Here is a 14,989-nt window from a genome sequence, read left to right as displayed (position 1 = left end):
GTAACACCCTACTATGTATTTTATCCTTAAAACACTTGACCCCGTATAAATGATATTTCAGCTTATGTGAAATGAGATCTCCACCATTTATTTTCGTTTGGTCAAGCTCGAAGGTGATCATCCTTTGCTTACTATTCGCCAGATAGAAGCTATAGATTCCATGTTTATGCTAGCGCTCCCACTCAATCGCACTACCGTGTTCCCAAAAAGTACGTATCACCCTGACCTAAAAGTAGGCTTAACTAACAAATCAAAGAACACGAATAGCCTTTCAAGATTGAGCCTAATCATAACAGGATTAAGATCATTTGATCTAGGATCAACTTGGCGATATTGACTTGAATAGATTAAACGGTAAGTTTAATTAAATCTAAGTCAAAGTTCAATATCGGTCCCTTCCGATGCATACTCCATGCATCCAACCTGAGCTTTACTTTAACCAATGTTCTGGAAAGAACATAGTATTTCTCCAAATACAAGTAAACTCTTGTTGTAGATTATCATATCAGTAAAACCCTATGTCTGATAAATCTAGGAAACTTTATTCACATAGTCATGTTTACTTTCCAATGTGTTGAGGGCACAATAAACAGGATCAAGTATGTGAAAAGGGTTTCAGATGAATTTATACATTATGTACATATAATCATGAAATAAATCATGTGAACCATGCAACATTAAATGTTATTTCTGATCTATATTAATAAGTAAATCTGATTATGTTGAAATGAGTTTTATTTAGGGCATAAAACCAACAAAATGATGATTTCCTTCGAGCTTGGCTTAATAGATGTAAATGGAAGAGCTCTTATTTCAATGATTATATTCACTGAAATATTATTTACAGGAAGTTAAGTTTAAGGATCAAAATACATCGAGGGGTGAAACGGTAAATTTATCCCTACTCGGTGTAAATCATCTATAGAGGATCTTTGATTATTGAGATTATAACGGTGGTTAAATGTGATAGCGTATCTATATGGTGGAACATATAGATCGTTCTATATGACTGAGAGTGCAATTCTAAATTCTGTGAGTGGATGCAACAAGGAATTGATAAGTTAGGGAATTTACTTGGTCAATTCTGGTTCAACTTATTGGAAGCTTAGTTATATAGGCTCATGGTCCCCATTCTAGTTTAGACCATACTGCTTGTAAGACTCAAATAATTGATTTTAATTAATCAATTATAATTCTAAAATTAGACTATGTCTAGTTTATGAATTTTCACTAAGCATGGGCTAAATTGTGAAGAAAATAGATTCTAGGTTTTATTTATTAATTGGAAGACTTTATTATGTCTAATTAATAATTATATTAAATGACAATATTATTTAACAATTTATTTTAGTTATTAAATAAATAATTTTGGCATTTAAATGGTTAAAATTAAAAAATTGGCGTTTTTTTTTTGAGAAAATAGAAATAAAAATTGTCAAAATTGCAAAGTACCAAAGTGGGGCCCATTAACCCTATGGCCGACCACTTAATGGTGATTTTCCAATTAATATTTTCATTATTTTAATGTCCAATAATTCCTAACCTAAACCTAGTGGTTACCTATAAATAGATAGTGATGGCTCACACGTAAAGAGATTGGAAATCAGAGAAATTTTTTGCCTTCAGAAAAATTGAGCCTTTCATACTATTGTCTATAGCCGAAACCTCTTCTCCCTATTTTCTTCTTCAAATTTTCGAACCTTTGAGTGATAGAGTGAGTGCCCACACACATCAAGTGGTATCTCAATCATAGTCTGAAAGATTGTGAAGAATCCAAACTGAAGAGAAGGACATTCGGGCTCAAATCTTAGTGATACTCTGCTACAAAAAGGATATAAGGGTTAGAGATCTGAGTGGAAGGAGACGTATTATTTCGCTGCACCCAATGTAAGGTTTCCTAAACTTTATATGTGTTTAATTTCATTGTTTTAGAAATTCATATTAGGATGTTAATGAAACATACTTGTTAGTAAATCTAGATACTGGTAAAACATATTCCAACAACTGACCTCAGAGCCATGGTAATGATTTACTTTCATGAAATATGAATTAAAACGATGATTTGCATTGATTTGGATGGTTTCACGTGGTTTATGTGTTTATGTGATGATAGTTTAGAAATCGCAATGTATGTTAATGAAATATTTTTTATTTTGATCTGGAATTATTTTTACTGGAAAGTAGACGAAAAATTAATAAATTTAGGCTTTTACAGAACCTAATTTGGATTTTTTATGAATTAGTTATGATTTGGAAAATAGACGAAAAATATAAAACTGCCCCTAATCCCGTACGGAGCCTCTCGCCACGACCATAGATACCTGGTCGTGGCGACTGAATAAGTGAAATCCTTGATTCTGTAAAGTAGTTTTACCGTGACCAAGGGTTGATCTTGCTGCGGGGGTAATTAGTCTCGACCAAAGAGGAGCTCGTTGCGACGAGCTTCAAGAAATCCACAAGCCTTTTTTCTTCGATTTTCAACTCTTCTTCTCTTCGTTAGTTAACAAAATTTTCACTATAAAAATCTTGGGAACTAGAAATCAAACAAAACAAGCGTAAAATTGTCCAAAAAATAACAACAAAGAAGACAAATTGCTCTAAGAAGTAACGACAAATAAGCTAAAAATAGCCTAATAATTACTTTTATGTAGCAGTAGCGTGAAAATAAATATACGTATTTTTGTAAAAAGAAAATTAAAATCCGTAAAAATATTAAAAAAATATTTGCAAATCCATATTTTTTAAAAACTGTTTGTTAAAAATTTATGTTAATCTCCCAAAATAAAAGGGAAATTTACATGGTATACTAATTTTTGTCATTTTTTTACAAAAATACTATCATGCGGTATTTTTTTACTTTTTTACCGTGTTTTTTTTATAAGTTTCATACTGCAGTATATTGTGTTAAGTTTTCACTGGTGTTCTACTGGTGTTTTTTAGTTATTCTACTGTTGTTTTGAGTTGTTCTGTTTTGTGTTTTACTGGTGTTTTATAAAAACACAGTATTTTTGAAAATTTTTTCGTGTAACAGTATTTTTGTAAAAGTTAACTCAAATTCCAGTATTTTTGTAAGTTTCCCAAATAAAAACCTTAAACTTAATTGGACATTTTATGGGCCTAATCCTGGCCCACTGAAGCCCAAAATAATGATTTGGCTCTGAGAAGATTAGTAGAGTAGCGCTGGAGAGAGTAGTCCCAAATTTGGTTTGGATCTCCGAGCTTCAGATCGTTCTGCTCTAATACAGCTTCTCTGTAAGTGATTTCTAATCTCTGGATCTTTGCTCCTTTCTTTCAACTCAAGGTTTGATTTCGATTTTGATTTTGATATCAGTCTCATAGAGATCTATTCCTCTTGGGTGGGAAATGTTGTAGATCTGATTCTTATATTGCTTCAATTTTGATGGATATGGTCCTTGATTTCCTACTTCTCTTACTTATTTTTCTTCAATTGATTTCTCTGTGATTCATATTATTCTTAATTTACTGATTTTTCTCGCAACCCCTCGCCATCGGAATTATAGAACATTTTGTGGTGTTTTTTTTCCTTTAATATTATGTATTTAAGTACATATGTTTTTATGAAATACCAATACTGAGAAGGTAGAGTTCAAAAAACATATAATTCATTATGTCTATGGAAATGTCTAAGTGGGTTGCTCTTTGATTCGTAGATCTATTGGTATTATGTTTTCTTTTTTAATCCTGCAATATTTTTTTAGGAGCCTCCGTAGGAAGTTTTGGTTTTTAGTTTGTGAGATCTTGATTTATTACTCTGGTTTTCCCAACGTGATCCACCTCATTTTTTTTTGTCTTACATCATAGCAAAATTACTGCTTCGAATATTTGAATGTAGGAGTGAATTGGATCTAGTTTCGTAAAATATTCAATTCAAATCCCCATTCTTGTCAGGCCTGTTTTTTTCTCTCGGAATTTTGTTGTACTGCTTGGGGTCGGTGGTAATAGTGTATACGAATTTCAGTGAGACATGGTTGAAAGTTAAATTGGATCACGATTTTAGTCAAATTAGCAAGCATTGGTGTGCTTATAAAAATGTATGTTACAGTCTAATGACGACATGGAGTTGCATGATGATACTCCATATTTTGTTGATTTTGGAAATTGTATTGTTTTCTTATGTTCACTGCATTTCTGCATTTTAGGTGCTGGATTCTTCATTTTGGTCGTTCATGTTTGGTTTCTAATCTTGACATAACAAGATGGTAAGAATTTGCGCTCTCCATTAATCCTTTTGTCACAGTCATGTTTTGATTTTTTTTTTTTTCTATTTTTCCTTATCATTATTTTATGGATTGAGCTATCCATTGGTAAGTCGTCCATTTGTTGTTTAGAGACATGTAATGAAGCAAACGTACTCTCACAATTTTGAGTAATTGAGATCGGCTCATGCTTATAACTTTTACCAAGCATTTTGCTATTTCAGAATTTTGATGCTATATTGATATTATATGTTTATGTTATAATGCTTATCAATCATCTTCACTTGCTGCGTAGGTTGTTCTTGCTGCTTCCATTGTAACCAAATCTGGGAAAGGTGCGAATTGTCTTACATTTATTTATCAGTACTATTTGATAATATAGAACAAAGCACTCATTCAAAATGTCATGTATTATTACATAGGGCCAAACAAGAGATTTTACTTTTATTCTGATTGCAGAACTCATGTCTTGTTCAGTTGCTATAGTGCTGTCTTGTGTACAATTGAATTGCTAAGAAGTTAATGTTTAAACACCCTAGGAATGCTATGTTATAACTTAAGATGATGGTAATGAAACAACCACCTCGATGTAAAACTGGATTTATGTTGAAGTTCTGCTTGGATTTTTATTATTTAATGTTAGCTACCTAAAAGAATGCAATTGTGGAAAGAATTTGTCTGTATTTAAGCTATATTTCATTGGCTGATCAGAAGATTGATTGACTGGAACTGGTAAAGTACATTGGTCATTGATCTGTCGGGTAGGTTCTAAAGTCTTTATACTCTTGTTTTCTCACATAGTAAAGTTATTTTGTAGCAACAATTTGGGATTGGAGTGATTTTTTTCTTTTGGATAGGAATGTGATTAAAGCTTTCAGAATATGGTGCACCTACTGGCATTGTCAAAACATTTGTTTTATTTATTTTTGCATTGTCTCCTTTATTCTTTCTTGCATATAAAATCCTTCAAGTAATTTCTTTGATGTTATGGGCAAGCACAATTTACATATCATTTTATAATCTGTCCTTGAGTACCATATTTCTTTTAGTCTGTAAATAAGTATATTGTTGTTAAGTTAGGAGTTCTAATTGGCTGTTTTATTTCTTGCTTTGACAGTACTTGTCTCTAGGCAATATGTGGACATGTCTCGCATAAGAATAGAAGGTCTTCTTGCTGCTTTCCCAAAGTTGATAGGCACTGGAAAACAACATACATATTTTGAGACAGAAAATGTTCGCTATGTTTACCAGCCTATTGAAGCTTTGTACTTGCTACTTGTCACAAACAAACAGAGCAATATTCTGGAAGATTTGGAGACACTGCGGCTGCTCTCAAAGCTTGTATCCTTTGTTAGCTGGTTTATGATTTTTATCACACTGTCCATACAATGGGAGGTGTTTTAGCATGTGTATGCATCTCTGCTCTTTCTTGCTTCCTTAAAATAAAATATTATACCACAGAGGAAAAAAATGTTACATCACATGAACAACTTGGCAGCTTTTCAACTTTACCCTGGATAATTTGTGCTCCACCTTTGGTCAATTATTCTTAGCATGTAGGTTCTAATTTCTATAAAGGGCTCGAGAGATGCATCATTAGGCAAGCACACAAAGATAGTTTCCACTTCTTTTGCTTACACCACTTTTGCTAAGTTGGGAATTTAAATTAATTTGCATCACTAGCTCACTTTAAGAAAACAAGAAATCATTTTTCTGTGTTGACATGTTGAGGTGTTTGTGAAAATGTAAACAACTTAATTTGCCTTAAAAATCTCTTATTGAAGAAAAGTAGGACACTAGGGTCCAGGTGAACCCTGATATTGTCCAGCTGAACCTTCTATTTCGTGGATACCTTTCTGAAGTTTCTTTTGGTCTTATTTATTTTTTTTCTTTTTTTCCCCCTATAAATGTTTAACTCTCAGTCTCTTGTACAATAATATCACTTGAACAATTTGAATAGGAATTAGGTGGGATATATGTATAAGTTTATTCCTTAACTAACTTTAGGTGCCGGAGTATTCTATGTCTCTAGATGAAGAGGGCATTTGCAGGACTGCTTTTGAGCTGATTTTTGCTTTTGATGAGGTCATCTCTCTTGGACACAAGGAAAATGTCACTGTTGCTCAGGTTAAACAGTACTGTGAAATGGAGAGTCACGAAGAGAAGCTGCACAAACTCGTAATGCAAAGCAAGATTAACGAAACGAAAGATGTCATGAAACGTAAAGCTAGTGAGATTGACAAGAGCAAGGTACTCTATTAGGCTTCTGATGTCGCCCATGTAGTAGTTTTATGCATTCTATAATATTCTTTGTTCGTATGTATCAAAACTGAGCATCATCGTTTCGCTTGCAGATTGAAAAGAGAGGTGATAAGGGAGGGTTTATGTCAATGGGCTCAGGAAGAATAGAGAGCAGCTTTAGTGAGATGAGCATTTCCAATACTGGAAGTGGTTTTGGTAGTGGTTCTGGTTTTGGATTGAACACTGAGATCGATCTATATGCAATGAAGCCTAAAGGTTTGTTCATGTTCTTCATTATGAATTTTACACAAGGCTTATCGCACATACCATTTCTTATTGAATTTAATGTGTAATGCTGGTACTTATTTCAACTTACTGTATAATGTACTTTCAATTTTTTTTAAAATAACTCTAGCAATACTTAATTGTGTTCTTTAGACTTGTCATAGTTCAATCAAGATTAAATTTTGAGGGCATGGTTCTTAAGCTCTATTTTTTGGTTGTCTTGTGATGAATCCATTCCATCTCTTTTAATACCATTGATTTAATGCTATGACTTTTTATTGATGACTTTCACTAACAGGCTCAGGTCGTCAACCTTCGGCTGCCAATGCTCCTCCAAAAGGTCTTGGTATGCAATTAGGGAAATCACAAAGGACTAACCAATTCTTGGAGTCTTTGAAAGCAGAAGGGGAGGTTATCCTTGAAGATGTGCAGCCAAAAGCAGCAGGCCAATCTAGATCATCTGCCCCTCCTCTAACTGATCCTGTCACTTTGACTGTCGAGGAGAAACTAAATGTAACACTGAAACGAGATGGTGGTGTTAGTAACTTTGATGTTCAGGGAACATTGTCGCTGCAGATACTAAATGCAGAAGATGGGCAAATCCAAGTTCAGGTACTGTAATCTAAGCTACTTTCTACTGATAATTCTGGTGATAGTTTAATTAAGAAGAGGTGTAATGTATGTGATGACATAGACCTTGTCCTAATTGTTCATGGGGCTAGGAAACTAGAAATAATGTTTCTTTTGAGAGTCAACAGGTGGTTTCCTGTCAGTGTTTTCTTATTTAAAGGACTTCCAAGATTTTTGTTCAACTGTCCTTTAGTTTGTCTTGTTATAATTGTGCTATGTTCTGCCTTATTTTAGATCGAAACTGGTGGAAATCCTGGCATTCTTTTCAAGACACACCCTAATATGAACAAGGAGTTGTTTGCCAATGAAAATATTCTAGGCTTGAAGGATCCTAATCGGCCTTTCCCTGCTGGTAACAGTGATGCTGCGGGTGTTGGTCTTTTGAAGTGGCGGATGCAGAGCACAGATGAATCAATGGTGCCTTTAACAAGTAGGGTTTTTTTTTTTAAAAAAAAAATAAAATAAAATTAGCGAGTATCCATCATTCTTCTTAATATTTTGGTTTACAGTGTCTTGTATGTTGATGTTGTTTACATGCCATTGTTTGTTGCAGTTAACTGCTGGCCCTCTGTTTCTGGTAATGAAACATATGTTAGCATTGAATATGAAGCTTCCTCAATGTTTGATCTGCGGAATGTTGTGATCTCTGTACCTCTTCCTGCTCTTCGTGAGGCTCCAAATGTCAGACAAGTTGATGGTGAATGGAGGTAAGAAATTAATTTTCTTTTACCTTTTGCTTCTGAGGAAATAGCATTAAGTAAAAACAGAATATGTAACTGATGTTCTTGACTAACTCTACATGTTGGGGTTTCTGGGTTTGGCTACTCTATTATTCGTGTAATGTTTATATATAGTTCCTTGTGAAATCAAATGGGTGATGTTGCGATCATACTTTTGTTTTTTTTTTTGGGGGGTTGAGATAGTTCTCAAGTCTGACTGCTGTGATTTAGTGATAAATTAGTAACTTTATTAAATTAAACTCGCATAATACCTGTTGGATTTTGTGGTTTGCTTTTTTTTTTTTATACTGTGCAAAAAGTCATTGCTTTAGTATTGCCATTTTCCACAAAATAGCAAATAATGTCCAATTGCCCTCTTTCTCCTCTGTGATGTGTAAGTAGCACATATTGAGTTGCATTGGCAATGAAATTTCAGGGTATTTATCGTATCATGATAGGTTCTATCACATTTTTGCTGAACTGTACTTCATGTTGTTCAAGTTCTGTATCCATTTGCATTGTTTATGAGTTGCACTACATTTTATTTGAGTTTGGTATCAATTTGCACTTTGTATGGATTGCAGGTTTGACCCAAGGAATTCTGTGTTGGAGTGGTCCATTCTACTTATTGACAACTCGAACCGAAGGTAAGAACTTGTTACTGTCATTTTCCTTTTGAAACCTATCATACATGATTTCAATGCAAGTGATCGTTATGTTGTATGATGAACTGCTTGCAGTGGATCGATGGAGTTTGTTGTTCCCCCAGCAGACTCATCTGTATTTTTCCCTATTTCTGTGAACTTCTCTGCTACTAATACTTTTAGTGAATTGAAGGTATGCCCTTGTTTCCCCTTGTATCATCTGTATAACTACAGTCGATTAGTGAATAATATTGTAAACGTTTGGTGAAAATGCATATGTATACCGCTGGTAGCTTTATTGACAATGAACATCTGTTTTGCAGGTTGTGAACGTCTTGCCCCAGAAAGGTGGAGCCCCACCCAAGTTCGGCCAAAGAACGCAGTTGTTGACAGAGAATTACCAAGTTGTCTAATTTGCAAATTTTGGTATTGATTAAATCACTTATTCTGCAGTTGTGGCCGTGACCTTTCATGAACTTTTGTTGAGGCTAATGATTTTATTATTTTGTTTTTAGAATGTGGGAACTTTCGGATGCCTATAAGAAATACTCTAGTAATCCTTTGAGCTGTATTTCTCTTTCATTGAGTCATAAGAAAAGAAAATGTGCTTGTTGTTTTATTCTTGTATCAGTTTTTATCTCGAATTCAGATTCAATTAGTGAAAAGATGTATTGATGCTTTTCAATGAGTTATCACTTTCTGCTGCTTATATAGCAGCATGTTTGCCAACAAGAGAAATATATGTGGATTGAGAGAAATTGTAAGAGGCAAAATTCTTTTGATATTTTTTAGTCAATTTATTTTTTATGTTATTTTATTCATTCTCACTACACCGAACATTTTTGTTTATTAATTTATTTTTTCTTTTCAAAATATTGCTTTTAAAAGATAAAATCGTAAAGTTACAAAATTCGGTTTTTTCATTCATTTTATTTGTTTTTTCAAAGAAAAAATTTGGTAAATAAAACAACAAAAAAAAAAATATGGGAAAAATACTACAGATGGACGACAAATTTACTTTTTAACAACAACAAATCTGAAAATAAATGTACAAATTTACTTTTTAACAACAACAAATCTGAAAATAAATGTACAAATTTACTTTTGTGTAGCAAGACAAGAACTCCACAACAACAATCTTGCCACTATAAATCACCTATACGTAACCTTTGTATTAACAAAATTTAATAAACCATTTTCTTTTTAGAAGATGTCATGACGGTGAGTTACATGTAACACGAAACATGTGTTGGGTGACTTTTTGTTTATATATAATAAAATAAAAATAAAATTATTCCTTATAAATACCATTTAAGATAGAAATTGTCATTTATACGATTGAGAATGGAAGGAGATGAAGTTTAACTTAAAATCCCATTTAAGTGTTTGGAAACACCACAAATTCAAAAGGAGAGAGAGAGAGAGAGAGAGAGAGAGAGAGAGAGAGAGAGAGAGAGAGAGAGAGAGAGAGAGAGAGAGAGAGAGAGAGAGAGAGAGAGAGAGAGAGAGAGAGAGAGAGAGAGAGAGAGAGAGAGAGAGAGAGAGAGAGAGAGAGAGAGAGAGAGAGAGAGAGAGAGAGAGAGAGAGAGAGAGAGAGAGAGAGAGAGAGAGAGAGAGAGAGAGAGAGAGAGAGAGAGAGAGAGAGAGAGAGAGAGAGAGAGAGAGAGAGAGAGAGAGAGAGAGAGAGAGAGAGAGAGAGAGAGAGAGAGAGAGAGAGAGAGAGAGAGAGAGAGAGAGAGAGAGAGAGAGAGATGACGATTTGGAAAATATCGAGATGAAGGCTTTCTACTGGCAGAGAAAGAAAAGAGACACCACCACCAACTCCAAAACTAAGTTACCTTCTTCCTTCTCTCCCAGGCCCCAGCCTCTGTTCACCTTCAAGATACTATTTAATTATTATCATGAATCTCATAATCTCCTTCTTAGAATACTTATGAGGGTTAGAGTTTGATGCTGGTTGATTTGATTTAATGTGATCTATTATTTTTTTTTTAATAAATAGAGGATTATGATAAGGATGAAGAGGTGTTAAGGCAATTCGACCTAGACATGGCGGATGGACTATGCTCGAGAATGATCAGAATGGTTCGATGGGAACATGCATCTCGTCTCGGATTGAATCCATTTAAAGAAGTTGAGAACCTCCTCAACTCTCCCAATGTTTGCCCCAGTGCATTTGGGACTCTCGCATTTAGAATCAACTTATTTTGTTTTTGTTTAGTTTTCTAATGATTGGTGCGGCTAAATGTTACCCAACGCAGGCCCAAGCTCAGTACCCATAGGCCCAACAGCAACAACTGGGTAAAGTGTCCTATCAGCAAGGTCAGCAAGGGGCCCAACAGGGTCAGAGACAAGCCAGAAGACATGACCGACCACTCCGTTACCGCTTCCGATGAGCAAGTTGATGGGAGGTCTGGTACAGGTACAGAAGGGGGTCTTGCCCCTCTTAGAGCCGAAACTGACGCCAATACATTGCCAATCGGGTATGATCCAAACGCGATATGCCATCATCACCAGAGCCGTGGACACTGGACCGACAACTGCTGGAACTTGAGGCATGTCATACAAGATTTGATTGATACAAAGCAGTTCGTTCTACCTCCCGCGTCGGCCACAACAGCTTAGCCAAACATCAATAACAATCCTCTGCCGGCTCATCCTGCACAACCCTCTAACGGGGTCAAAAGTGGCTCTTTTGACCCCACTCAATATATTACGCCCATCAACAGACTCGCTGCAGCTGCACCGGCGCAGTCAACTCAGAATATTCAGTCAGGTGTGATCAATATGATTACACCTAGCCCATGAAATCGGCCAGCCCTCATCCTCAAGGGATGCGCCCCTACCCCTAAATAAGTAAGGCCCCGTTCTACCGTACTCCAGACCCTCAGCTTAGCCAAGGCCTGGTAACTCTGGAAGAGATCCTAGCCCTGTCTAGTCCAGTCTACCGAAGCCCTTTCACATTATCGAGCGCTAAATGCAAACATCAAAGCGCAACTATTTTTGCGTATCAAGAATCTCAAAAACCAAATTAGTTATGGGCAGCCCCCTCAACTAAATAATGGGGAATACACGCAACTGGTAAGGGAGAACTTAGAACAGGCCTTCAACATAAATTCATATAGAGATCTGTTGGCCAGGGAATTGTTCGATATCAAAATAATGGAACTCAAAAGCCGCTTGCAAGAGCAGCTCTTTGATAAAATGATGGCTCAGCCCACAATAGATTCCATTAGGGAGATATCTCCTTATAGGAATATTCGAGAGACAGCTTTCGACTTTAGCAAGGTACGCCAAAGTAAGTAAAGAACAGATCTTACTTTATGGTAGGTTCAGTAAAAGCAAAAAAGATCAGATACACAAGAAAAAGAGAGAGTTTCTAATCCAACAGCGAGCAAGACTGACTGCCAGCCCTGAAGAAAACATTAGAGCTTGAGGAGCGAAGCCACTCGAACGAATGTGAGAGGAGCGAAAGGAGACCCTTGAGAAATGAATAGGTTTTTTTCTCTTATTCTTGTCAAAACCCGAGGAAGAAGTTTCGAATAGGGGCCGAAGTGAGTGCAGTAGACATTTGAAAGACTATATGGAACTCAAATCTTTCATCCTTTCATCCCAGTTTCGAAATAGGTTGTGTCGAGACTGCAATTATTGCTTTCGGGTTCTTTCCCCAGCCAGTCGCCCCTGTGTGGGAGGGGTCAAGCTTGGAGATTTCTCATTTGTGGGGAATCAAACTATTACACAACTTGCATTCCGGTTCTACATATTGGGGAGTTCCGCTTTTCTAAGGATTCCCTATTGCTGGCATAGCAGGGACTAAAGAAACCATAGTCGCACGAAAATTGCATGCCGGACAGAGGGCTGATGGTCTAATTAATTACACAATTCTTTATTAAGATATGGCTATAAAAAATTATCCTATCTTTTATCAGTCCCCTTCAACAATGAGATTTCAAAAGACGATTTTTTCTTTCTCCACTGCTTCCTAACTCACTCAAAAGACGATACTTGGTACATAATCCACACCTTCCATTCGAAAATCTCACGTTGCATTGGAACCCTTCGAACTCTAGAAATATCTCCCTTATGGTGCGCACCGCAGTGTTCTTTGACGCACTTTCTTTCTTGGCTACAGCGTGATAGTGGAACCCGCCATTCTCATACATTTCCCTCGAAACCACTATGGTTTTACACCTGAAAGTAGCTACCAATCTTTTACAAACTTCCTCCTGAGAAAGATCCCTCGTGAGATAGTGTTACTGACACATAAGGCTTCAGCGTGCTTTTCGCCAGTTGCTTCTCTTTTCTTTTCGTTGTTATGATGTTCCATTTTCAAATAGCATGAGCGTTGAAAGGGAAATTCCTATAGATTAGAGCGTTATATTCTTTTTTTTACTTCTTTCAAAGGGGAATGAAGAACAGAAGAGAGGAGGAAAGTGGTTCACTGGAGTTTGTCTCTTGAAAATGGTTTTCTTTCTTTACTCTCTTAAGGGTCTTTTTCTCTATTTTATTTTTTGGTATCAGAGCCAACAAGAGAATTAGGGTGCTAAAACAATAACCCAAAACCTGCTTGCTTAGAGAATCAAACTGTTCCTGTATGCTTTTTCCTTTTTTGATTTTATGACCAATAGAAATGGAAACTCTTTTGTTATATGCCTTATACCTAAAAAATATCTTTGGTAGATCCTAAGACGAATTATGTACACAATGAGGATCACAATCATTGATACAGTTTGGGTACCAAGCTATCTTATCAATATATTTAAAAAAAATTCGATGTAGTGATGAAATTTTGATACATAAAAACTCCTATTTGTTTTTGTTCATTACTAAAATGAATCGAATCCTATCAAATATTTATATTTCTCCTTTGAATTACTCATATATATCCTATGAATTTCATTTTGCACCGGAAACTATTCTAGGAGAAGTTCAAATCCGTTCCGTTCGGATATTGATCGGTCTTTTGACATGGTTTACGCGTTACTGGTTCCCGGAAGAGTTAATATCTCCATTAGCTAAACCCTTTCTTACCCTGCCTTTGGACTCGTATTTTGTTCGTACATAATCAATGGAGGCCTCCCCGACATATGTTGCACCGTCTTCAATAGGATGCTCTTATTTCGTCTTTCCCTTAATAAGTCATCAAATTTGGTGCTTTTTGATCCCCAGTTGCTATGGAGAACAAAGGACGAAATACAATCGATTCCTCCATTTAAGTGGTTCTCGCTTCTCCTTGTTCCTGTTCCTAACTCCTCCCCAGGTAGTTCCCAATGTTTGGGACTTTCCATACCTCGTGGGTGCAACATCAACAAATTCGCTCATGATCAAGTTACTGTTGGGTTTTATGCCCTAAATAAAACTCATTTCAATATAATCAGATTTACTTATTAATATAGATCAGAAATAACATTTAATGTTGCATGGTTCACATGATTTATTTCATGATTATATGTACATAATGTATGAATTCATCTGAAACCCTTTTCACATACTTGATCCTGTTTATTGTGTTGTCAACACATTGGAAAGTAAACATGACTATGTGAATAAAGTTTCCTAGATTTATCAGACATAGGGTTTTACTGATATGATAATCTACAACAGAGTTTACTTGCATTTGGAGAAATGCTATGTTGTTTCCAGAGCATTGGTTAAAGTAAAGCTCAGGTTGGATGCATGGAGTATGCATCGGAAGGGACCGATATTGAACTTTGACCTAGATTTATTAAACTTACCGTAATATCTATTCAAGTCAATATCGCCTAGTTGATCCTAGATCAAATGATCTTAATCCTGTTATGATTAGGCTCAATCTTAAGAGGTTATTCGTGTTCTTTGATTTGTTAGTTAAGCCTACTTTTGGGTCAGGGTGATACGTACATTTTGGGAACATGGTAGTGCAATTGAGTGGGAGTGCTAACATAAACATGGAATCTATAGCTTCTATCTGGCGAATAGTAAGTAAGGGATGATCTCCTTCGAGCTTGACCAAACGAAAAATAAATGGTGGACTACTCATTTCACATAAGCTGAAATCTCATTTATACGGGGTTAAGTGTTTTAAGGATAAAATACATTGTAGGGTGTAACGGTAATCTAATCCCTTTACAGTGTAGATCATTCATATAGAGGATCATTGATCAAATTAGGATTATAACAATGGATAACTAATGATGTGTCTATATGGTGGAACATATAGAGCATTCTATATACTTAGAGTGCAATTCTAAGTTCTACGCGTGGATTCAACGAA

The 14,989-nt window shown here is 35.7% G+C and overlaps 1 protein-coding gene across 2 annotated transcripts; it reads left to right on the top strand.

Moving 5' to 3' along the window:
• The first annotated feature begins 3,127 nt into the window (after window positions 1-3,127).
• Window positions 3,128-9,355, top strand: LOC115697013 (coatomer subunit delta). 2 transcript variants are annotated; one of them, XM_030623913.2, is made up of 12 exons: window positions 3,128-3,252; window positions 4,161-4,220; window positions 4,513-4,552; window positions 5,335-5,558; window positions 6,225-6,467; window positions 6,572-6,734; window positions 7,042-7,355; window positions 7,608-7,803; window positions 7,927-8,080; window positions 8,677-8,739; window positions 8,833-8,929; window positions 9,060-9,355. In XM_030623913.2, exons 2-12 carry the CDS (start codon window positions 4,218-4,220, stop codon window positions 9,147-9,149), a joined length of 1,587 nt encoding a protein of 528 aa, XP_030479773.1. In that variant the 5' UTR covers window positions 3,128-3,252; window positions 4,161-4,217; the 3' UTR covers window positions 9,150-9,355. The 2 variants fall into 2 exon arrangements, with proteins under 2 accessions (XP_030479773.1, XP_030479774.1); XM_030623914.2 differs by having other exon boundaries at window positions 3,234-3,301.
• Window positions 9,356-14,989: the final 5,634 nt, after the last annotated feature.

This window comes from Cannabis sativa, chromosome 7, assembly GCF_029168945.1.
Source record: "Cannabis sativa cultivar Pink pepper isolate KNU-18-1 chromosome 7, ASM2916894v1, whole genome shotgun sequence".
NCBI classification, from domain to species: domain Eukaryota; kingdom Viridiplantae; phylum Streptophyta; class Magnoliopsida; order Rosales; family Cannabaceae; genus Cannabis; species Cannabis sativa.
The sequence above is the reverse complement of the archived record's forward strand: the minus strand, read 5'-3'. Positions and strand labels throughout refer to the sequence as shown.

Bases quoted from the DNA above. Each gene is read 5' to 3' on its own strand.
- LOC115697013 (XM_030623913.2), top strand. The intron at 6,468-6,571 runs GTACTCTATTAG...TTTCGCTTGCAG, and splicing joins GTGAGATTGACAAGAGCAAG to ATTGAAAAGAGAGGTGATAA. The intron at 8,740-8,832 runs GTAAGAACTTGT...AACTGCTTGCAG, and splicing joins ATTGACAACTCGAACCGAAG to TGGATCGATGGAGTTTGTTG.